General features: G+C 35.1%; 1 protein-coding gene across 1 annotated transcript in view; it reads left to right on the top strand.

Moving 5' to 3' along the window:
* Positions 1-23,851, top strand: part of EXOC2 (exocyst complex component 2) — a 118,699-nt gene that overhangs the window by 67,671 nt on the left and 27,177 nt on the right. The window contains exons 18-24 of the mRNA XM_030446225.1: positions 3,229-3,290; positions 5,974-6,054; positions 6,753-6,812; positions 7,672-7,733; positions 8,333-8,399; positions 10,460-10,576; positions 14,512-14,653. Coding sequence (XP_030302085.1) covers positions 3,229-3,290; positions 5,974-6,054; positions 6,753-6,812; positions 7,672-7,733; positions 8,333-8,399; positions 10,460-10,576; positions 14,512-14,653 — 591 coding nt within the window. The remainder of the gene's footprint in view (positions 1-3,228; positions 3,291-5,973; positions 6,055-6,752; positions 6,813-7,671; positions 7,734-8,332; positions 8,400-10,459; positions 10,577-14,511; positions 14,654-23,851) is intronic.

Genomic DNA, 23,851 nt, shown 5'->3' with positions numbered 1-23,851 from the left:
GAAGAATTAAATAAGTAATGCCTCACGTCCAAGAAAAAAAAGAAATTCACAGCCCTTCATGAAGCATCATAGTTGTGTGTTTTCCAAGTCCTTTTACTAATATTATAATCCTCAGCCTTCCTAGCATGTACATAGGTTTTGACATAAATGTCTGGATCACCAGAGCCAGTAAAACATACTCTAAATGTAATCTGACTGTGTGCATCCGAGGTCATTCATCTTACGATCTTGTATTCAACTCTGCAACTTGAATGTGAATGAAATAAATATCTCAGAAACAATGTCTCTCTCAAAATCAAGGCAGATTGATGTACTAATTCATTTAGCAGGGATTTTTTTTTTTCAAAAGACAAATTACCCTCAATTTTTTTTTAATGGGCTTTCTAGTGTTACGATTTAATCAGTTTTTAATCTTTAACACATAATTCCTCATCATTTTGTAGGCTAATATGAAGTGTTTTATTCAAGCCTTAGGTGTGCTCAGCACAGCTGACTATATTAAGCAAATTCTAAAACTTCTGGTGACAACAAATTGTGAGGTTTTTGTATTTTAATACAATTTGCATATGCATTTAATCTTGGCTCGTAATGCTTTCACTTGAAGTTGGAAGAAATCTCTTTTGCTTTTCTTCACTTAGCACAATTGAGATCAGTTTGTGTTTGGATTTTTTGTCTTTTTTGTCTTTGTTTGGTTTTTGGGTTGTTTTTTTTTTGTGAATGATAGGTGAAAAATATTGCTCTGGGGTATTTTTGTTTGTGGTTTGGTTGGTTGGTTGGGTTTTGTTTTGCTTTGTTTTAAATTGACCTGAGGATGTCCTGTTGGACTGACTACCTGGCCTCTGTCTAGCAATTCAGATTCCTCACATTTCCTGACTGTTTCAAAGGAAGGAAGTATTTAGCTTTGAACAGTTTGGTTGACAATCATGAGCTTATCAGATCTTGGTGCTGTGCACATAGCTTCTCCAGTATAGTCCATAGAGCCCTGATTCATGATTAATGATGAAGCTCTCAGCCAAAAGTCAGCTGTCTTACTAGTTCTGTCTACTTGTAGCATTAACACCAATAGTCCTGTTCTTTGTTCAGATCCAGAGTTTCTGCTGCTTTTGTTCTGATTTTCTGTAATTATGTTCTGATTTCTGGTCATGGACATTTTGTGATGGAAAAAGTCTTGTGGTAGTCAGTTCCATAGATTTTTATTGAAGCTGTTTTACCATTCTTAGTGAAAATTATTCTCCGTTTGATTGGAGCATTTTCATCCATACCTTTATTGAATCAAAAGAGATGAGATATGCCTTAAAAATCATAGAATAGAGTCATAAGATGCTGTTGTGTTACATTGACTGGTTAATAAATCTCTTACACTTAGTCAATATAGCAGCCTTCCTTTACTGCTTCTTCCATTCCCCATCACGGAATCAATTCTATGTATTTGGCATAGCATAAACCAGGAGAAAAGTGTAAAACAGCCTGCCTGTATGGTGACTCTCACTCTATGTTGTTGCACTAAATGCCTTATCAAGTTTGGATTTTGTTCTTTAGCAGCTAAGAAAGAATTGTATATGTTGAATGTGTTTAGATATTTTTTCTGAACAGGACCAGGTTAATTGGGCCTTTGGAGAAACTGTTATTTTTAGGGAACCTATAAAAGAATAGTTAGTTGGTGTTCTTATAGAGCTTCTGTAAATGGGTCTCAGGTGTAGTTGTATCTCTAATATTAAAGGTATAAAGGCTTCTTCTGAACTTGGATATCACTTCTGTAATCTCTCTGAAATCTGTCCTGCACAAACTGCTGCTATGACATTCACTCTTATCTCTTGTTGCATGTTGGAGGTTGGTAAAAGCATTCAGATCAATTAAAATTTTCAATAAAGCACTTTATCATTAGCTACTTAAATAGAACAAACCTGTCTACATAGTTTTCTTCTTGTCTTTTGATGAACACTTTGTGCTCATGCTGGCTCTGAGTTCTTTCTCATATGTGATCACTGGTCATAAAGCCAAATTATGTCAGTGTCAGACCAGGCAGGGAATTAGTTTACAGGACGTGCATTTGAGTGGAATTTGGTGAGCAGTGAAATCTGAGAAAGAAATTTCTTTCTTTTTTATTAGCTCAGAACAGAATACAAAAGTTAACAGCCACAAAAGCATGTAAAAATTGACCATGCAATCTAAAGAATGTAAGTTGGGTTAAGAGTTTTACTAAACAGGGAAATGAACAGAGTAGTTATCCTGTGCAATCCCTTAATACTTTTTTATTCTTGCTAAGACTATTATTCCATAGGATGTAGAATTGCAGGGTCTGACACCACAGCCAAGCTTCTTAGTTTAACTAACTAAAGCACCAAATACTGAAGATATCTTTCAGCATTAATTAGTTATTTTTAGGGTTTGGGAAGCAATGCTAACTTACTGACATTTTTGCTCATTTGGAAGGGAGTTTCATGATGTACAGGAACTTCTGATGAGCAATTTCTGTGTGAAAAACTGGCAAAGCCCCCACAAACTGTTGATAAGTAGATTAAGCACCAAAATAACCCGATGGTACAAAACACATGCATTCATAGAAGGAAGTTGTTACCGTACATGAGCTTTGGATTCTCATCCAGACCTATCTCCTGTTAGCTTCACCAAACCTACAGAAGCTGGCACCTTCTGGGTAGCAGAAGAGTGCTTTTTGCATATGGTATCATGTATTTTTGAGGAAAGTCTAGCAGCATAAATCCTTGACCATGAGTGGGGACTCTGAGTCTCTTGTAGTTATTAAATATGAATTATATGGTGTCCTTTTTTCCTTTGCTAAAATGCTAGGCAGTGGCTCTTTCATTTTTAATTAAGAGCTGGCATATAATAGATTAGATACTTGGGTTCTTAAATGCAGTATTTTATGCTATCATAAAAAATTTACAAAATAAAAACAAACCCAAAGCCTTTACAATATTCCTTTAATTTTAAGCTTTCCAGTAAAAGATGTGCTTCAGGTAGCTCTTGCCATGTATCATAGATATGCTTCTCTATGCGGTGTCACCAGCATAACATGTACAAGTTCCATTCTTAGTCATTTGAGAATGCTGAAAGCTTTGAAGCTTTCAGTGCTATTTGCTTGAATGCCTACTCATTGCAGTCCCAATGTCTGTGGTCTGTCTTTTCAAGGTCAAGGAGTTTTTAATAATGAAAACGAATACCTACTTTTGCTCCCCGCCTCACCTCCCCCTTTGCTATGTCTTGCAGATATAAAGAGGTTGGCTGAAAAGGAAGACTGGGTTGTTGACAATGAAGGTTTGACATCGTTGGTGGGTAAAATTATGTGTCTTGCAAGCACTTTTTTTGATTGTTTTTTGTTTGGTTGGTTGGTTTTTTTGCAAGTGTAGGGAAACTTTTTCGTTGAATTATTTGAACTTTGTACTTGTGCATACATAATTGTCTATGGTTTTATTAATATGTGGAAGTACAGGAAAGTTTTGTTTCATTAGTTGCTTATTTACAGTACTCAGAGAGTACTACAGAACACATCACCAAACACAAAATTTGGGCTTTTTTTTTTTTTTCCCTTCCTTTTCCAAAATGTTTATTTGCATTACTTAAACTATTGCCTGAAGTAACTTTAAGTGATAATGATACCATCTGACAACAGTATTTTTGAAGTTGCAAAAGTAAAATGAAAAGTTAGTAATACAGTAAATTCTTAAGTGTGCTAGGATAATCACTGAGAATTTTATTTTTATATTTTATAAGGAATAGTAATTATTTTTTTTTAAAATGGATAAATAAAAGCTTTGTAGATTTGAGCCATATATTGACAAAAGTAAGTAGGAATTGGGAATCAAGCTATGTAGCATGACTTCTCTACCTTAAGTGGGGTTATTTTATTGCATCAGTGTAATTACTGCAGTTCTCAGGTGTGATTTCACTGAAATAATAAATAATTTTCATAGTTAATCATCTTCTTTTAGGGATGGGTTGCTAAAGTAAAAAGTTATTTTTGAGGTCACAAGTTCAGTTCACATCAAAATGCTTCATAACTTTAGTAGACACGCTACCATGAGATTGGTCTGTAGCTATATAAATAGGTCACTTATATGTTATAATGAGAAATTGAACTGAAAACCAACTAATTTAGGAGATTGCCTACACACAATCAACAAATAACATGAAACCAAATTCAGATAAATAAGTGAGATGCTTTCTGGAAATAAACAGTAATGAGTAATGCCTAAAACACAGCAAGCATATTGTAGGTGTGACTTAACAACAATCTGTGAAAGCAGAAAGGGCCTGTGGGAGGGAGGGTTTCTTTGAGTATTATCTAAGGGAATGCTCCACAGACTTTTTTAGTTTTTCTTCCTTGCTTCTATACATATGTGGTTAAAGTTGAGTAGGAGGACATTAAGCAGTCACAATATACACATTATAGGAAGAAGTGGTGTTGGGCAGTTGTAGTAGTACAACCAGACTTAAAGATCCTGGTCTTGGTTTCAGTTGCCTCTGACTTGGGCAAGTCCCTTTTTCTGTTTTGCACTCTATTTATCTGTAAAATGGAGGGAGGAGGCAGGATCTTAGTACCCTACTCCATCCTTGTTTAAAAATGCTTGAGTTGTTTTCACACAACGCCCATGAACAAATTCCTTGTGTATAGAACTGCCCTAGATACCTTTTGAGCTTCTGATTGAAACATGCCAGTTTTTAATGGTGATGGTTGTCTATGTTTTGTCATAGCAAGGTTATTTATCTACTAGAGTTCATTGTGATAATATTCTAAATAATATTATAACACTATAATAACACTATAAATAAGGGCTGTACAGTCTCCTTGGAGATGTATCACTGTTAAAACATAAACTGTATTTCAAATTTGTAGGAAGTATTTATTGAAAACCCCTTTAGCATTTACATTCCAGGTAAAAGGTACAGTAAGACACAGAACCAACTTTTCTTACTTTCTTAGTATCCAAAGAACAATGTAGATGTGATGTTTTATTGCGTAAAAACAGAAAAACAAGAGTAGCACATTACTGCTGGGTTTTTTTGTTTAAGCTGGTCCAAAATTTATAAATCCAGATTTTCTTCATGGCTTTTCATGCTTTTTTTTCATGCTTTCACTTTGATATTCCACCTCCACCCCAGCATTTACAGAAATAGATGTTAGTCCTAAGCCTAAAGTTGATGACATTTTATAAACTATCTACTGGGTTAAAAGCACATTTACATGGCTTAGAAACGTCTTTTAATCCACCCGTTTGGCCCAAATCCAAGAGGATGATGTCCCTTTTCTAGGCAGTGACAGTGACTCTGCTTCACATTGCCCTGTACAACAGCTTCCCCCCTGATACCAGCAGGCAGGCTCAGCCCCATTAAAAAGAAGTTGTGACTTAGCCAGGAAGAGAGAAAAACAGGGGAAAACTGACTCACGACTGATGCTGTGAACTTGTTTGCACTTTCAGAGTGAAATTGGTACATGAAGCAAGACATTCTTACGTTAGGTTTGGAAATCTGAAGGTAAAAAAGCCCCCTAAGCCAGTGGGCTTTTTACCTCCATGTTAAAGCAATTTCAGTCCGTTTTTCTTGGAAAAAATTTTCTGAAATAAAATGTGGGAATATCAGATAACGCAGGTGGAATTTTGTTCCAACTTAGATCAAGCATGTTGCAGGCTTCTGTAATGTAATTGTCAATATATGCTACCACAAACAGGCTTTAAAAATCTTTCATTACCTTTTTAGAGAAGGCTGTTTGATGTACAAGTTTTTCATTCAGATAAGAAAATCTATGTTGATCTATGGTAATATTTCTGTAGTTATCTCCAGTAGAGAAGAATATCACTTACGAAAAGATCCTCTGGTAATACATGAATCGTGGTTTGGTTTGGGGTTTTTTTTTATCTAAGTTGGGATAATTTGGAAATAAAGAGCTTATAATATGGCAGGGAAGTTTTTATTTGACCTGCTTATCTAAAACTAACAAATTATTTGGTCTTTCAGCCATCCCAGTTTGAACAGTGCATTATCCATTCCTTGCAATCTCTTAAAACCGTGCTGGACTGCAAACCTGGAGAGGCAAGCGTAAGTTTTGATGTATGCTTTTATTTTCACGCTTTTAATGTTTGGGTTTCAGAACAAGAACTTTCAGAGAATGATACAGTGGTATAACTTTAGTCTATTTTTTAAGTGTACACCCATTTTACTGCAGCTAGCTTTTAGAGTTCTTTTTGTTTTCCTTTGTTAGTGGCAATTCTGGGTGGGCGGGGGCAAATTGGACATTTATTTAAGTCTTGGAGCTGGACTTTTGAAAAATGCTGTTAATCTAATTTTCAGATAAGCAGTCGTTGTGACTTTTTTTTTTTTTAAGGGGCATTTATTCCTGAGTTACTCTTCACTTAGTTCAGATTACTTGCAGAACTTGAATTCAGTAGTGCATGGTAAATCCTTCTTGTTAGGGTGCAAAGATCTTTGAATATCCTGGGAGCTTTTGCTGCAGTTCTACTAGCCAAAAAGGACATGTGTCTCATGTTCTTGATATTAGAATTTCTTTCCTTTTTAGTGTGTCATCTCCTTGCACTTCTCAGACACTTAACTGGGAATTGTATTCTCTCCCCATTTTTAGGGTGGGGAAAAATTGAAATTGATCTGTGCCAAAACACTGTGTCCCAGCAGCCATTCCTAGAATTGTCTCAACTCTCTAGGGATAGGTTACTCAGGCCTTCCTTGAGAAAAAGGCCACATGAAGCTGTTTTGCTGAAACAATATGCTTGCATCTTCAGGTTTTCCAGCAGCAGAAAACACAGGAGGATGTGTGCCAGCTGAGCATTGGGATCATGCAGGTACCTTGACCATTTTGAAGTATGAAATTGTGAACACAAGTCATCAACAAAAATATGTGCTTTTTACCTTACTTGCTTCCCAAAAGGTGTCTTAAAGTTGTTTACTGGTGTTAAGCCTCTGATGCACTTGAGGATACTGAGAAATGTTTGATTTTAAAAACATCTGGAGCTTACTAGCTGAATATGTTGATATCAAATTCTCAGAGAGTGAATACGTGATATACTGAAGTATTTTACTGATTGTGACTGTTCAAGACTGTTCAGACTGATGACTGAGAGACACTGAGCTGATATATTCTAATATCAATATACTGTATTAAAAGAAGCAATACTGATTTTCATCAGCTGAATATCTAGGTTTAATTTTTGTATTATCAGTAGCCAGTATTCTTTGTAACAAAATCTGATTTTTTTTTTCTTTTTAAATGTATTTGAAATTAGGTAGTAGCATGCTTTTGAAGCACTTTTATAGTCTTCTGAAACAAGAAATCGTGAACCAAAGGAAAAAATAGATTTTATTGACGTTTCTGTGACATTTACTTGTGACCAGCTGTTCAGTTTGAACAGTTGAAAACTATTAATGGTTTGCACATCAGCAGATTATTACTGCATAACTTCAGCCATGCTTTATGAGAATCAGGTGAATTAAAAACTCTGGTGTTTTGCTACACATGAACAGTGGTTTATGTAAAATTTAAAATGTGCATTTAAAAGGTGTAACGAAAATGTTACTGTATTAATGTATGTAAGGTTTAAGACAAAGAAAAGTGGTGATGAATGTTCTGTATCTGTTGGTTGTAGTAAAATTGTTTTGTTTTGTTCTGGCAGAAAACGTAATTCTTGCTTTATTGTTTCCTAGGTCTTTATAGACTGTTTGGAACAATTGAGCACCAAACCTGATGGGGACATAGATACAGCACAGTAAGTAAAATAAATAGAACCTAGGTACAGTATTCTGAAATTGCAGATGCAAATCTTAAATGTTGGTGGTGTCGTTTTATCTGCTTTTGTATTTAATATTTTTTGTAAATACTTTTGTCTCTGGTTAGTGATGCTGTGAAATAAGAGTAGACGCTTTTCATACCATGTTAAGTGACAGCGTGTAGTAAATGTTGTGCCACTTATTTTAGAGACCAAAACAAGACAGAATAGCCTCAGTTTCCAAGAATACCAGTCCTTTCTCTGTGAAAAACCAGAGATGTACATATGTGCCTAATGCCACTTTCTTGTTTTGCTATTTTGATGAGTCTGTTGGCTGTGGCAAACCAGAGAAATTACAGAAAATGAAAATTATTTAAGAAGAAAAGGTTCATATTTAGAGTAGTACTTTCTGTCCACAAATCTCCATCAGGTTTTGTGGACATCTTTGAAAAACTGAGCAACATGAGCTGCTTTTATTATCTGGTGTGATGGGGCTTAAAACAAGATTCCAGTCTGCTATTTCAACTGTTCATTTGAATCCATCATGTATCAGATATTCAAAATCACTATTTTACTCACTCTTTAAACAATGTTTCTAGTCTTTCAGTTGATGTTTCATCTCCAGATTTGTTTGGAAGCATTCATGAAGACTCAACTCTTTCTTCAGTAAGTTTGGCTTTTATTTCTAAAAGCTGATATAAAACATCATAATTCTCAAACTTACAGGAATGCAGTCTTTCCCTTTTTTTTTTGTTTTTTTGTTTTTTTCAAAAAAGAACCAAACAAAACAATCCAGAAACTAAGGTGGCATCATTGAAATCAGTCAAAATAGCACCGATGTTACAACAATTGATGATTTTAATTTTGTTTTATCACGTTGCTTTAAATATGAACTGGTCTTATGATGATTAATTGCTTTTTAAGACCCAAAGATACAGATATTCAGAAATGTAGTATTGATTATTTGTGTGGCTTGTTTGGATTTGGATTTTGTTTTTTAGAAAACTGGAAAAAAGGGTTTTCAATATTCTTGCCACTTGGACCTTGGCAAATCTATTTTTTTCTAGTTCATAGAGTCATGGAATGGTTTGTGTTGGAAGGGGCAATAAAGATCCCCTAGTTCCAGCCCCCCCTGCATGAGCAGGGACGCCTCCCACCAGCCCAGGTTGCCCAAAGCCCCATCCAGCCTGACCCTGAGCACTTCCAGGGATGGGGCAGCCACAGCTTCCTTGGGCAACCTGTGCCAGTGTCTCACCACCCTCAGTGGCTGATGGAAACAATGTTGTTAGTCTCTATGAAAACTTAGTCAGGACATCTTCCAAGGCTAATATTCCTTAGTATAAGTTTTAAATGTTGTCAGAAACCTAGCTCTGCCTTATTTACAAGTCCAATATTCATCCATGCTGCAATAAAGAATCACAGATTGCCAAGTCAAGCCAAGTTTCTAAATTGTAGAGCATAATAACTAGATCATTGTATCATTTTATTCTTGCAACTCATTGATTTTTATACTAACTGGTGACAAATTAAGTTTCTGTGGCTGTTCTGGACTTCCTCCTGTATATCAGAGCTATGAATGTTTAAATAAAAAAGAAGAAATAACAATTTTTGATACCATGAAAACTCCACATTGTCTTAGCAGTTTTTTCCTGTGAATCACAAAATGCTTTCTCTTGCCTTTCCTGACTGAGTAGTGAGAACAAAGAATGTGAGTGACCAGAGTAATATTTGTCACTGTATTTTCTAAATGGTTATATTTTTAATAGGCTGCATACCAACTGATTATAGTATAAGGTAATGGAACACTGTGCATCTCAACACTAGTGATCGTATTACTGGAATAAAAAACCTGTCAAGAGTTCTTCTGAGTCTGAAAATCAACAACATTTTTAATAAGACCTGCAGTATTATGATTATATCATTGCCAAATAATTCTGTTTTCAAAATACTTGCTTCTGTTGATTTTGAACTTCCATCTGAGACAGCAAAATGCTTTCCCCTTGTGGGAAGGAGAGGGGAAGAGGGAAGACCAAATATATTTAAAGTGGAGTTCTGTCCTGTTTGGTTCTTTGTCTCTTTGGAAAATACACCTTGTTGCACAAAGGTCAGAGAAAGGCAGTTCTGGTATCTCTCCAGAATGTATCTGACCCTTCTTGTAATTAAAAAAAAACCACCCAAACAACACATTGTGTGACAGAGATGAGTTAAAACCACCTAAATTGTTTTTTCAAATTAAAATTATATTATGTACTTCTGAACTTTATGGTGTTTTAGAATGGGTGAGTACATTCATGCAGTAGTTCTTCTGCTTCCTTTGTTATAGCCAGCTGCATCTGAAAGTGAAGATGACCTTCAGTTTTATTTTTGTGATTATCATAGTCTCAGCATATTTCTTGAAGCAAAGTAAAAGCCAGAAACAGCTTCCTGGAAAGCTGTCCAAACCTAATTTTTGTGAAAAAGTCTTAACCGTGGTTCTGTATTAGTCACAGCTATTCCAGTGAATGCTTCAGATCCCATAAGAAAAAGTGCACATGTTCAGTCATCATACCCAATATTCACTCAGTTCTTGGTATTTTATTGACAGAAATCTTTGCAAACACCAGTTTATTTATCGGCATGTTTATCACACACAGAGAGTCAATAAAATACTATACATTTACAGTATTTGTCATGCTGATGTTTCTTCTTTCTGTTATACTCTTCCTTTTCTTGAACCAAATTTTTAGGAGCAGAGGCTTTTAATTGCACTCAGCAACTGCCGGTACCTGGAACGTCACACCTTCCTAAATGTAGCTGAACATTTTGAGAAGCATGGCTTTCAGGGTGTGGAAAAAATAACACAAGTAAGTGAGAGCACTGGAGTGAAGTATCATTGCTTGAAGGAAACTGTTCTTGTCTGGTTTACATGCTGTGGAAGTTGAGTGCATGGGTTCTTATGGCTGAAAAGACTCTTGGGTGAACCTTCTACAAACGAGTGGGACTCCCAGCATCAGTTGGACACATCAACAAGGATTTGGTTGTATATGTTCCTGTGAGACTTAAATAGCTGGTACAGATAATGTGACCTCTTATTCAGGACTTACATGCTTGGTGGCAAAGCTTATCAGATTTCTTAGTAAAGCTGTTTAATGTCACAGTATTCTTAATACAGATAGTAAAAGATCATTATCTCAGAAATATACTTGATAAATTATTTCGTCTGACAATGTGTGTTACTGATAGCTGTTGTTCATAAACTAGTCTAGGGGGTTTTGTTGTGTGTTTTTGGTGGTTTGTTTTTTGGTTTGGTGTTTGGTCTTATTTTCAAAGAATGAAAATGTCAAAGTGGGCGGCAGTAGCTGTCTCATTTTCCTGCCTTTTTGTAAAGATTAATCATTTTTTATGAGAAACGTTGTGACTTAATCCTTTGGACTATAAGGCTAGTTTATTTGTAGAAGCATTTGCTGCTTGGCAGTAAAACATTCTCTTTCCTGGTATAGAGTACAGTATATCACTTGAACTGATGTCTCTACTGTATAGATCCTTGCATCCATCTGCCTGAATGTTTTTGGATTTCTGTGGCTGAAATAACTTTGAACAGCATTTAAATGTGGTTTGTTTAGTACAGTGTACAAAATTACTCTGGCTATATCCATTCCTTGCTGCAAAGACAACTGAGAGTTCAACTAGATACAGTTGGTCTTGTATAAGCAAATAAGACATCTGTAATGTATTCAACACTCTGTCTTGCACAGCTACATCCAAGTATTGCCATATAAAAGTCTGGTAGGTTTATAAATCACAAAATCTGAATGTTAAAGTTGCAGAACCCTTTCAAAGCCCTGACTGGTGCAGCACAGCATATATGGGTGAGACACATCCATTAGTAATTCTAGCTGGAAATATTTGGATAATTGGAGAGTCATCTCAAGATCTCAGTTTTTGAGCTCTTCATTAATTTTAAGACTGACTAGAAGCCCACAGAAGGTATAGGGGCTTGTTTTATTATTTCAGCTTTTTATTGTCACCTACATATCTGTGAGTTTCTTGTTTTATTTAACTATTTATTAGATTAAAAATTTGCAATAAAGAATTTACAGAATTTTTTTAAAATAGGATTTGTTTCTGTCTGAGAAGACTGAAACAAAGCTATACTTTTAAATTAAGTTACCTTTATAAATTGAATTTTAAAGTTAATTTTGTAGTGAATATTGGTAAAAACTATCTGTTGTTGGGTTGCTGTGTTTTTTTTAATTGCTTTTGTTAAAAAGGAAATAATTATTAGCTAATATCCTGAAAATACAGAAATCATAACATTGTAACCAAGAAATTTTTCTTACATTATAGATGGGGTTTTTTTCCATTTTTTTTCTTAGTGTGTAAATACCAAGTTTCATGAAATGGCCAAATTTTACACTCTGCCTTAGCATATGACATCTTGGCACATACTTATGGTACTTAGCTGCCAGTAATTCTATTTAGCTTCTATATGACTCTAAAGTGCTTTTCTGTTGAGACTCTTTAATTCAACTTTTTGTTACAGTTTAGTCAATTAGCAAGAAAACTCTGTGTCCTAGTAATATTCATCCTTGCTTATTGATTAAGCTTCTGATACTTAGGTGAGGCAGAGAGGTTGCTATGATAGAGGCTCAAGATGGCTTTAATACAAAAAAGGAAAATTTTAGTTATAGGGAAGTTCCCAGCAGAAAGATGATAATGGGAGAGCTGTACATTTTTAAGAGCTTCTGCCTCACTTGAGAGTTGGGAAAATAGGTTCTCTGCATTCCACCAGCTGAAAAACAAGATTACCCAGGTTGAACTTGCATGAGTTAAAAAACTTGTACGGAATGTGCCTATGATATTGAATAACTGCAGAAGTGGAAGGTGGGATGACTTAATTTTAAATACTTTGTTAAGGACCACTGAAGAAGTTGTTTCACAGATCCTTTGAATGGGTCCCTGTTTGCAATAACTTCCTGATGGAGATTTTCCTTTATTTTTCCCACTAAAGAGGAATAGTCTAACAATGGTTATTCCCCCGACTGATGAGAGCTGGAATTAAAAAAATGTCTTGAAGCCCACTTTGGGTTTACATTTCTGTGACCCTGTATAAGGGGAAAAAGAAGGTCTAGTGAGGTTTTTGTAAATTATTTAGTGTGTTCTTTTCAAGTCTTGAGAGTCAATAGGCTGTTGGGTAAGAGGGAAAGAAGAAAATAGCCTGGATCTTCTCATGGAACCAAATTCCCTGATAATCTTATCTTTGGGATGTAGATTCTCTTGTGACAAATTAAATAAGGTTCATCAAACAGAAAAGCAGGAAGGTCTTACTGTCTCCTATTTCTAAGCACCAACTTCACCATCCCAACTTTTCTGTTGGGATGGCAGCAACTTTGACTTCAGAAATACCTCTGTTTTCCTTTGCACAGGTGATGAAATTCCTGAAGGCTTATCTTTCTGTCTATTCATGACTCAAATATTGCAGTTCCCATTTCACTTCAAAATACAGGAATACCAGAGGAGGACCCAGTTTAGAGACATCCCTGCAGTGAACAAGCTTTAACCCTTATTGTGCTGCTTGCAGCATTAAATCTTTTGTCTTCAATCTTAAATTCAAATCAATCTTCAATCTTAAATTCAAATTAAATCTTCAATCTTCACAGGATTGAAGTTTCTATTCTTTTCTTTCTTATTCTTCTGGATTCCCAGTTTAGTCTAGAGCCTTGCCTTCTTCCTCACTTTTAAACCATTCCTTCTGGAAATTATAATTTAGATACAGATACAGGTGATACAGATGTATAGATATATAGATACATACACACATGTGTTTATATATGTGCTTTTTTTGCTAATGGTTGAGGAAAATGAGTGATAGTTTAAAAGCTTTACTTTGCTATTTCTTCAGCTCATAGTTATAAATATATTTAAGCAGAAGTAACATTAAATTTTCAGCATATTTTATTTGCATTTAGCATCCATTATCATGCTAAAATACTGACTTTCTACTTTAACTTTTTATGATGCTCATTGTCTTCCTGAATTGTTTTAAAAGCTGCAGTTACAAGGTGTGGCCAAGTTTAATTAAAGTCTTGTATAAAATTTAAACTAGTTCAGCATCAATGGGAAAACTGTGTATATTCCTTTAGCTTTCAGTGTGGCTAAGTTGTGTCAATTACTAAAAACTGCATGGAGATGTGAGAAGAAATCTGGTGATGTTTGTGAGCTGCAGCTTATACCCATCTGTTGTGCAGCAGTGCAGGAATTGAAGTAGAGGGGGAAGTTCACAGATAAAGTTTCAGAAGGCAGAAACTCATTAATAAACCTATGTATTTTTCAAGTATAGAGCAGATAGTGAAAAATTTTAATATTGCAATTGGCTGATTTTAATTATTATACAAAAAGCTTAATGTTTCAGGACAGAAATTATTATGGGCATATTTTAAAGCATTAGAAAAATACATTCATTTACTTGGTTCAAGATCAAGACCTCCTGATATGCAGGAGGAAAATCATGCCATTAAACAGCTAGGGACTGGTCTGCTTGCTTAGGCATTTCTTGGACCTTTCCCAAAAATGTGTCTTGCTGAACAGAATCAGAAAAAAAAAAAAAAAGTGAATGTAATATGAAAGTTTCTGGCTTTTTATATATGTAACTATGAACTGAAACGTGCAAATAATTGCTGCTCCTTACGGAAAATTAAAGAAGACATGATTTAAGTTCTTTTGGATATGTGATTTAATTCTTGCAACTAATGGCTATTCATTACATTCCTTATTTTTCTTTTTTGTTTTTGTTTTTTAGGTTAGTATGGAATCCTTGAAAGAGCTGGATCAAAGACTATTTGAAATGTACATTGAATTCAAAGCAGATCCGATAGTTGGGTCATTAGAACCTGGCATTTATGCAGGATATTTTGATTGGAAGGATTGTCTAGTTCCAGCAGGTAAATATCTGCTTTTAAAACTCTCAAATTATATTAACAGTGATTGATAGGAGCTAAAATATACTGTGCAATTAAAAACTTCTTTCTAGTCTGTGTTTTCAACTTTTGACAAGTTCTTATTATAAGTTCTTTCTCACAGACTTAATTCCTAAATAATTTTCCAAATACCCCCAAATTATTATAGGAGCTTTTATTATTGATAATGTCTTTAATACTTGTTTTTTGTCATTATTTTGCTTCATTGCTTATATATAATAGAAAGAATTATAAAAGACATCTTTGTGATTTTCTTATGAAATTCATTGAAATTGTTTGGGATTTTTATCAAAGAATCTAGCCACTTTTGTAATAGATGTAATTACTGTTCTGAAAAGACAAAATTATGAGAAAATACCTACTGTAACAGCAATTCAGCAGAGAATGTTAAACCATCAAAGAAGGACAGGTATAAGGTATTTAGAATGATTGAGATGTTAGTCATTAATTAGATGCTTTATGAGCCTTCATTTTAAGGGAGTGTAATATAAATTTGTCACTTTCTTCCTCTTTTTTTTTCTGTAGTGAATACTGTCCACATCCTAACATCTAGGTCCTTTGAGGATCTAATTTTGCATATCTAAAACTGATACATGTAGTATCAGTTTATCACATGATACTTACCACTTGTTCACTTATCACATGAATGCCTGGTTAATATCAAGTAGAAATTAGTTACAATGATATAGTACATGGCATTTTGAAGGTATCTTGTATTAATTTTTGGTAAATCAGTGATTGACACAATGATTTGTACTTTCTTCTTGTGATTGCTTCCTGGAGTTGTATATTGCTAGTTTAGTAGAAGTTTTTAGGTGCTTCAGAATTTGATAAAGACATAATTACAAGAACATTTGTAAGCTCTGAATCCACAGCTGCACTGCTTGATCACTGGGCCTTAAAAATACAAAGATCTTAGGGTTTATTACTTGAAAGAAAATTCTTATCTGCCTTTCATTAATACTTTTGTGCTCAGAATATATGCTCTAATAACATTTATAATGGAAGTAACTGAGCTTTTAATCTTGCACATTCCAGTTTGCATCAGAATAATACATAACTTCTCACCGTGTTTAAATCATGTTTTTGTTTGGCAGGTTTGCATTCCCACCAGCTAACAAAGAGAGAAATTACATCAGATTTTATATGCTAACTTGTTGATAGGGGTCTACCTGCTAGACTTGTGTTGTCTTTAGGGTTACTCTTCAGGATTTTTTAATTCAAGGGGAATATGAAATTTCTGCCTTAGTCTGCTTTTTGTCTACTTTATTGTTGGTTTTAAGTACTTCCTCTGCAACTTTTTGGTTAAAAAGTGAAAATTGTGATTAGATACTACTCTTCAGTACTACATATAGTAACATACATAGTGTTGGCCAAGAGTTACCTATTTGAAGCAACAAGAAAGTAATTCGGATTTTATTAATCCTCAGGATAGACCTGCTAAGAAGGAACATAGATTCACTTCTTCCATGCTCCACCTCTTTGATAATTTATCTTTCTGATGGATAAGTTTTGTCAAATGTACCCTGTTGACTTGGTATAACAGTTTAACTTTGAGGATATGCAGTTTGTCTGCTTATGGCAAGGAAGAAAATATTAGTAAGTGACTGGGAGAGCCTGCCTCTTGGAGAAATTAGGTGAACCTCATTATTGAAAAGGACTGGAAATAAAAAAAACAAAAAACACTCTTCGTAGGGCATATATGAATCTGACTTTCTCTGGCACTCAATAAAAACAAATAAATAAATTACCCAGCAAGTATTTAATAGATTTGTTTTTTCTCTACACCCTAGCATTCACAAACAAAATTCAATGGTACCAGAAGACTGTAGTTGAAAAAATATACCATTATGTTATCTAAAAGATGCAATTAGAACTGTGGTAGATATACTATCTTCTCACTTTTCCTCTCAGAAAAACCCAAAACAAACAGCTCTGTATCACAGCTCCTGTCTATGTACAGCATGAAAAGTTTCTTCTTTATCAAAGTAGAATAACATGTACAGCATGAAAAGTTTCTTCTTTATCAAAGTAGAATAACATGCAGATGACTGGAACTGGGTCACACTGAGTCAAACACACAGCACATTGAAGGATTTTTTTAAAGATGGACATATTGATTTGGAAAAGGAAAAAAGTATTTGTGTAGTAGCAATTATTATCTGTTCTTCAGTAATCTTTACTACTGCAATATCTAAAGATTTTGTTTTGAGTCGTTTGGTTGGTTTAGATCTTGACTTTTGTAGCCTTAATTTAAAAAAAGAAAACAGGCTGATGGTGTTGGCAAGGCAAAACCATTTAGGCCTCAGTTGTGTTTCTGAATGGTACTATCAGTGATGTGCAGTGTTGCATAATAAAGTTACTCATTGTTCCTAAATAGATAAGACTATGTCTGATAGCCAAGTCTTAGATTGGGCTGACGGTTTTTTTAATGTGGTTTTTATGCATTAGCTTTCAAATAGTACTAGTGATAGTAGAAAGGCACATTTTGACAAGAGCATTTCTTTTCTTGAAAGATAGAAGAGGGAAAAGGCATCCATTTACTCATGTTTAAAAGGCAAGGTAAAAGGTAATATTCCTGATGCAATCTGAAACTTTCAAGCATTCCATCTGGCGACAGAAAATTTGACCAGAGTGGGGATGTGTTCATGCCACAGATACCTTTTGCAAAGGACATTTTGGGAAAATGTGGGTATGAAAATACTTGGGAATTGGTTAGGAATAACATTAAGCATTTTCTGATGATGAATTTTCCATCTTGCTAGTCGAGCCCAAAGCTTCAAGACTGCAACTGGTTTTGAACAGTTGTGGTGGTCACACAGTAAGTAGTAAGTATTCCTTTCTTGATGCTCCCCCTGCTGTTACCCAGCAGAATTAAAAAGCTGGGAGCTTCTAAAAAATGCAGAGAACACCTGATGTGGAGGATAAGGAAAATAATGCTTGTGGGTAGATGGAGGTGTTCATATGGAGAATACCAATAGCGGTAGAAAGTAAGGTAACTTCAAGGGAGGGAGCCATCTAGAACAAAAAGCTTGTGATGAAGACTGGTATGAGGCAAGGAACAAAGGTGGAACAGAGGGAGAAGCCAAGACTGCATGAACAAAGTAGAAATGCAGACTAGGGTAGAATTTAGAAATAGAATTAAGAGATAAATTGATTGAAAGGGATTATACAAATGACTTGAAGTGGAAATAAAAGGGCAGAGAGGTCTTTATACAACCTAGATATGTGAGTTTACCAGAAGATGCAGTGTAATTGAAGAAATCCCCTCCATTCTACAATTTTGTCCTCCAGGAATGATGGCCTATTAGTGTTACTGATCACTTTCTTTGCACAGCTGGCAGAAATGATGTGTATGTATTGATACATACCTACACTAACAATACAGGCAGTGCCACATACTACATATAGGCAAAACCTCTGAGAAGCACAACAGAGGCCAAAATGTTTTGTCTTGCGGGGGCTGTCAACATTGTTTCTTGTTTAGAATCAATGCTACGGAAGTCTAGCTCTACAACATCAGCCAAGTGAGTCAGATTCATATAAATCTGCTGTACAGAAGTTGTGTATTCTGTTTTTGAGCTGTATAGACCCAATGCAGTAGGAGAATTTTCTGATAATTGTTCTACTTTTCTGGTTTCTTTTCAGTGCCAGTAAAAACTATGTACGGAAAAAAATACAGAAAGACAATCAAGTATAATTCAATCTTTAAATATTTTTTTTTTCACATGGATACTCTTGACTTGCTTCATGAAATGGAGGCTGTTTTGGAGCTAAAAATTACTTAAGTGGATCTGTTACAGGCACAAAGTTATCCTTGGCTGTTAGAGGTTTTGAGAAGAGAGTGAGGCATAATCTGTTAGGGAAATAAAGGAGAGACAGGATTCTGTCCCTGCATCTGCTGTGGGGCTTCCTGTGTCACATTAGTAACACACTCAAGCATTTTTATCTTTATCATTAAAATGCTTTTTCTGACCCCTGTCAATTTGAACCTGAAGTCTTGTAATGTATGGAATATTCAGAAAAATCTTGTCCAGAAATCTTGACAATCTATTTACCATCAGCAACTTTGCAGTCATCTGTCTGTAAGTACCAGGGACAATACTTGTTCGAACCATATAGCTCATGGGGAAATAGAAGAATGACAAGAACTGTAATAAATGAACAGTTCTGAAGAAACAGAAATAGAACACAGTTAAGATTCCTGCCTTTGGAGCAAGCTTTGAAAAAGTACGTAATGCTAAGATTTTGTACCATATTTTTGTCAGCTTGAAAGAAGTATATGCCTTGCTCCCATGGACATTTGTCTTGTAATTGTCCGATATTTACTTACGTATGTTTTTTGTTACACTTTTAAATATACAAGGAAGGTCAAATTGCTTGCATGGGGCAATTTTTAATTAAGCATATGTGCTTAAACTTTTATTGTTTAGTTTCAATGCTCTTCAGTGTGAAAGCTTTGAATATCAGAAAGCACTTGTGCACAATGTAATTATGTATTTGCCCCTTTATTTTGATATGAGGTGTGAGTGCTGGTGTTAGAAGGCAGTATTATTAACCTAGTTAGATTTATTGTTAGTAAATAACTTTCATTTAAATTTTCATTTTATTTTCAATGTTGACTTCTGAGTCTTTACAAGGACTTCAATTTTAACATACAGCAACAAGGCAAACTAGTTTGGTTCTTTTTCTCTTCTTTGAAATATTGTTCTAATTTTATCTATGGTATTAACAGAATTAAGAGATCACAGGAATGATAGGAAACAATGTTAATAAATTGCCAAATATGTTTATAGAATTATTTTTTGTGTGTACCAGTCAATCTGCTAGCTCAGCATACAAGGATTTTTGGGTTTTGTTCATTCTTCTCTCTTTTAGTAGTAGATTATGTTTTGTTGTTCTGGGTTTTCTAAATTCTGCAAAATGCAAAAAAAATTGGTTTAGTCATCCACTAAAATCAGTCTCTGAGATCTCTTCTGGTTTCCAAGGCTATAGTCTTTTGGAGGGCGAACGAGGTGTTTGTGTTACTCTGAATTTGCATGTATCAATTTGAACAGAAAATGTTTGTGTGTATTAAAGTTTGTGCAATACAAGCAAAAGTCATTGTAGTTGGTGGGATTTCAGTCTTTAAGATTATTAATGTGAGGTTTTGCATGCAAATGTCAAATTATTTTTAATAATGTGGCAAGTTTCATTGTATTTTATATACATATACAATAGCTACATAAATTTGAGACTATAGTATGTGTGGATTTGTTTACCACACAAAAATTGAAAGTATTTATTTTTCTGAGGAATTCAGACACGGTGGTCTCTCTTCGTGAATTATTTTTTAAATACTGACTGCTGTGCAGTCTTGCCGATATTCATTCAAAGTTCATAGCATACAGAATTGTAGAGGCTGTTCTAAAAGTCTTTTTAAAACAAGTATCTTCTGTGTTTCACTGGTGTTGTCAGATGTTGGATAGAGTTTTTTAGTAGTATTAAAATTTGCACATTGCACTGAAAGTTTCAGGTTATTTCACACTTTCGACTGAAAGTTGATTGTTTGTGGTTTTTTAGTTATTCATCCTGTGCATAAATTAAATATAGTGCAGTTATATCTGAATTTTTTCTTATTTGGCATGCTAAGGGAGCATTGTTTGAAACATTTCAAATATATCAAATGCCACTCTTAAGGTAAAAGTTAAAGAGCGTCAGATCTGATAAATGAGATTTGATATACTTGTCACATCTCTTATCTGTTAGTTGTCTAATTTAAAAATCTCATAAAAAAATTCTAATGGCAATAGCCTGATGAAAAGGTATTCAATAGTTAAAAATGAAATATCAAAAGGTATATTTAATGTGTAGATACACGGCAACATACTTGTCAACCCTAACTTTTCTTCTCTTGTTTAATTTGGGGCGCCAGCACCCTGCTTACATGAAAGATGACAAGTGCATTTACATCTTAAAAACATTTGGATACAGTAGAAATCTCTCTCTTTTTTTTTTCTTTTTTTTTCTTTTTTAAGAAACAAGCAATTACTTTTTGACTGAAATTTGCAAAATAAGTTTGGTTTGAAATCTCTCTCTGTAACCCTTTAGATTTCTTCTAACACTTGAAATGGATGGCTTCAGAATTATCTTACCTAGATATAGATGATACTGAAGTCAAACAGATCTCAGACTATTGATGTCCTGTGTTTGGGAACTCTCTTTCCTTCCTGTGCCTGCCAAATCCTGCTATTTAGATACAGGGATATAACATGCCAGTCGGTCTTCGTATGTGAACAGGAAGAAACCCAGGGTTGCTTCTGCACCTGTAAGAAATAAATGCCATAATAATGTTTTCAAGTGTTGTGCATTGGCAAATGGAGTTGCTAAAGGACTTGTCAATTGTTCTGTTTTTGTTATTAAAAGGCCACTGATTATCTGTTTGTGACAGTCAGATATAAATTCCAGTACCTAATTATTTTCATCTAGCCTCCGGAGTAGAAGGAGAGGGTACAAGCTGAAGCCTTACCTTTCTTGCAGCCTGACGATTCTTGTGTTGTATGCCATTGTACTTCATTTCCTTGCAGTATTTTTCAGGTTTCAGTTTAGAGTGCACAGGGGATTCAGCATTGGTGAGAGTGCCAACATTAACTACTGAAATGGGAACTTGAAGTTAAGTGCTAGCAACTGCAGCAGCAAAGTCTCCTCTTTTTTTCTTCTTTTTTTCCCTTGGCAATTAAGTATAAAATATAGCTGAGACTCTTTTCTACATCCTAGAATAATTTAGCAGCAGCAGCAAGCTCATCTGGGATGTGTGAAGCCCAAAAGAAAAAAGAAAGAAAAAAGAAAGAAAAAAGTTATTTGCTACTTGAAATATAAACATAAACTACACTGTGTGCTTCAAGAGACCTACATTTGTGTAACTTCGTTTTAACCTCAGATTTTTCTTTCCTATAGTTTCGGCCAACAGGTTAACTTTAATTTCTGACTGTTACACAAATTTCAGTAGAAACTGTCCTGATAAGAAAATGCATTTTCCAGTCCCTGCCTGACAGATATGGAGCTGCACTTGCATATACACTTTATTAGATATCTTCTTTTGCTTCCACACACATCCTGCATGCAAGATTTTCTGCTTTTGATTTTGAACAGAGTTCCTTGTTGCCTGATCTCAGCAGACTCTAGGATTCACATGTGCAGGCATACAGCAGATGTTCATCTGCAACGTAAATACTTTATTCCTTATGCTTCCTCTTACTTTACACGTCTACTTTCGCTTACAGGTCTGCTTTATAGCATTTTCTGCTATTAAGCTTACCAGTAGTTGACAAGAATGTTACCCATACCAATCCCAGCTTCTCTTTGTCTTTACCTGTCAGCACTATCCCTGCAATACGTTTTGACATTTCTGTCTATGCTTTCCTGAAGAATATTAAGCTCCAGAAATTAAGCTCAAAAAAAAAAAAAAATTATCTTCAGTATTTTTCATTAGAAGTTGGAAAACCTGCATTCTTCTCAAACTGCAAAATTCAGTGGGCAGCCAGTTTGTAAAAGGTCTATTTAAAGTAGGGTGTATTTAAAAGAGGGAAATAATATGAAAAAAAAAATGAATACCTAAGACTGGCTTTATTTATAGTGCATGAGGGATGGGAAAAGTGTGAGCAACAAAGCCTTGTGTTTCCAGAAAGTCTTGCTGTGATTCCTTGGCCAGACTGCATAGCTTGAGAGTTGTGTCAGTTCAGGTACCCTTTCTAAGTGATGATATTATAAGTCACTGTAACACCTCAATGACATGATGGTTATCACGGACTAGTCCAGAGGATTTACCTATCAGCTATGTCTGACACCTCAGAAGTCTCTTTTGTTGTGTAGCCATTTGTAGGAAGATGTGCCTTGCTTGTGTCCAGTTTGGCATTTCAAAGGCCAGTTTGAGCTTTACCTGGGAAGCTTGTCATCACTTCGACATTTTCTAGTCCATGCCGTGTTAATACACAGTCCCTTTCTGGGTGTATATGTGTTAATATTATCAACCTTTTTTTGTTTGTTTTTTCCAAGGAAACCTAAAGACTTTTTAGATCCTCAAGCAGTGCACTCTTTGAGAAACACAGTTTTCATATTATTTGGTATATTTCTGATCAGATAGCATCTGATCTTTTGATTGTTCCAAGTCATAAAATTACTTGGGGATTTGGGCATTATCAATGATAATGCATAGGGGAGAAAGGATAAATGCATAGGGGAGAAAGGATAAGCATCATTGTTTCCTCTTGCAGCACCCCTTATTATGTACGTGAATGAGGGGATATCCACAGAAGTTTTGTACTGCCTCAGCCCCTTCAATAAGATCATATCATCAGCAGAGCAATACTCCATGGTCTAACTTGTTTGTTGTTTATGTTTACTTCACGTTTGGTAGTGACAAATGCTATTTCAATGTTTGTCATTTACTTTACAGTCTGGGTGCCCCAATGTTACTGGAATGAGGCAGGAAACAGTTCTGGATCACTGGCAGGTTTGGTTTGCAGGCTGAATCAGTGTATAGTGGTGGAAGGGTGGGAGAAGAAGAACTCTGTTGTTTCAGATGGGTTTGGGAAACAGAACTGAAGACCAGGGAAGTGAGTGAGGTACAATAAAGTCATAGCATGAAAAGCCAAAAGTCACTAGTTACTATTGCTATTATTGTTCTTGTTTGTTTATAAGCCAAAAACAAAAAAATTAAAACCTTGATTTTGAAAGAGGTGTTTGAGTGGGCTCAGTGTTAGACTGTTTCTTCAGTCATTACCCTTTAGAAAATAGATCTTTATTATCTTAGTAAGTCTCAGGGTTGTTTCTGCAGCAATCGTTAACAAACTGAGATGTAATGAAACAAGTGGAGAAAGTCACATGAAAAGTAAAATTACCTGTAGTCCCAAACTGTGGTGTTGGGTCTGTCCCAGACTTAGTTAGGTGTTTTAACTTAGTCTTGTTCTCTTCATACAAAAATTAGTTTCCAGAGATGTGCTCACTGTAGATATTTTGCTATTTCTCAAATAATATCCAGTGTTGGCTGCTAGAAGACCTTGAGACTGCCTTCTTCTTGTACCCAGAACTGTTTTAAAGTCCTGTTGGCAGTCTAGCCAGGTTCCAAAGGACATTCCTGGTTTCGCTGCTGCTGCGTGGCTGCCAGTTAGTGTGCAGGTCTTA

Source organism: Calypte anna, chromosome 2 (assembly GCF_003957555.1).
Source record: "Calypte anna isolate BGI_N300 chromosome 2, bCalAnn1_v1.p, whole genome shotgun sequence".
Taxonomy (NCBI): Eukaryota; Metazoa; Chordata; class Aves; order Apodiformes; family Trochilidae; genus Calypte; species Calypte anna.
This window is presented reverse-complemented; position numbering and strand designations above follow the sequence as displayed.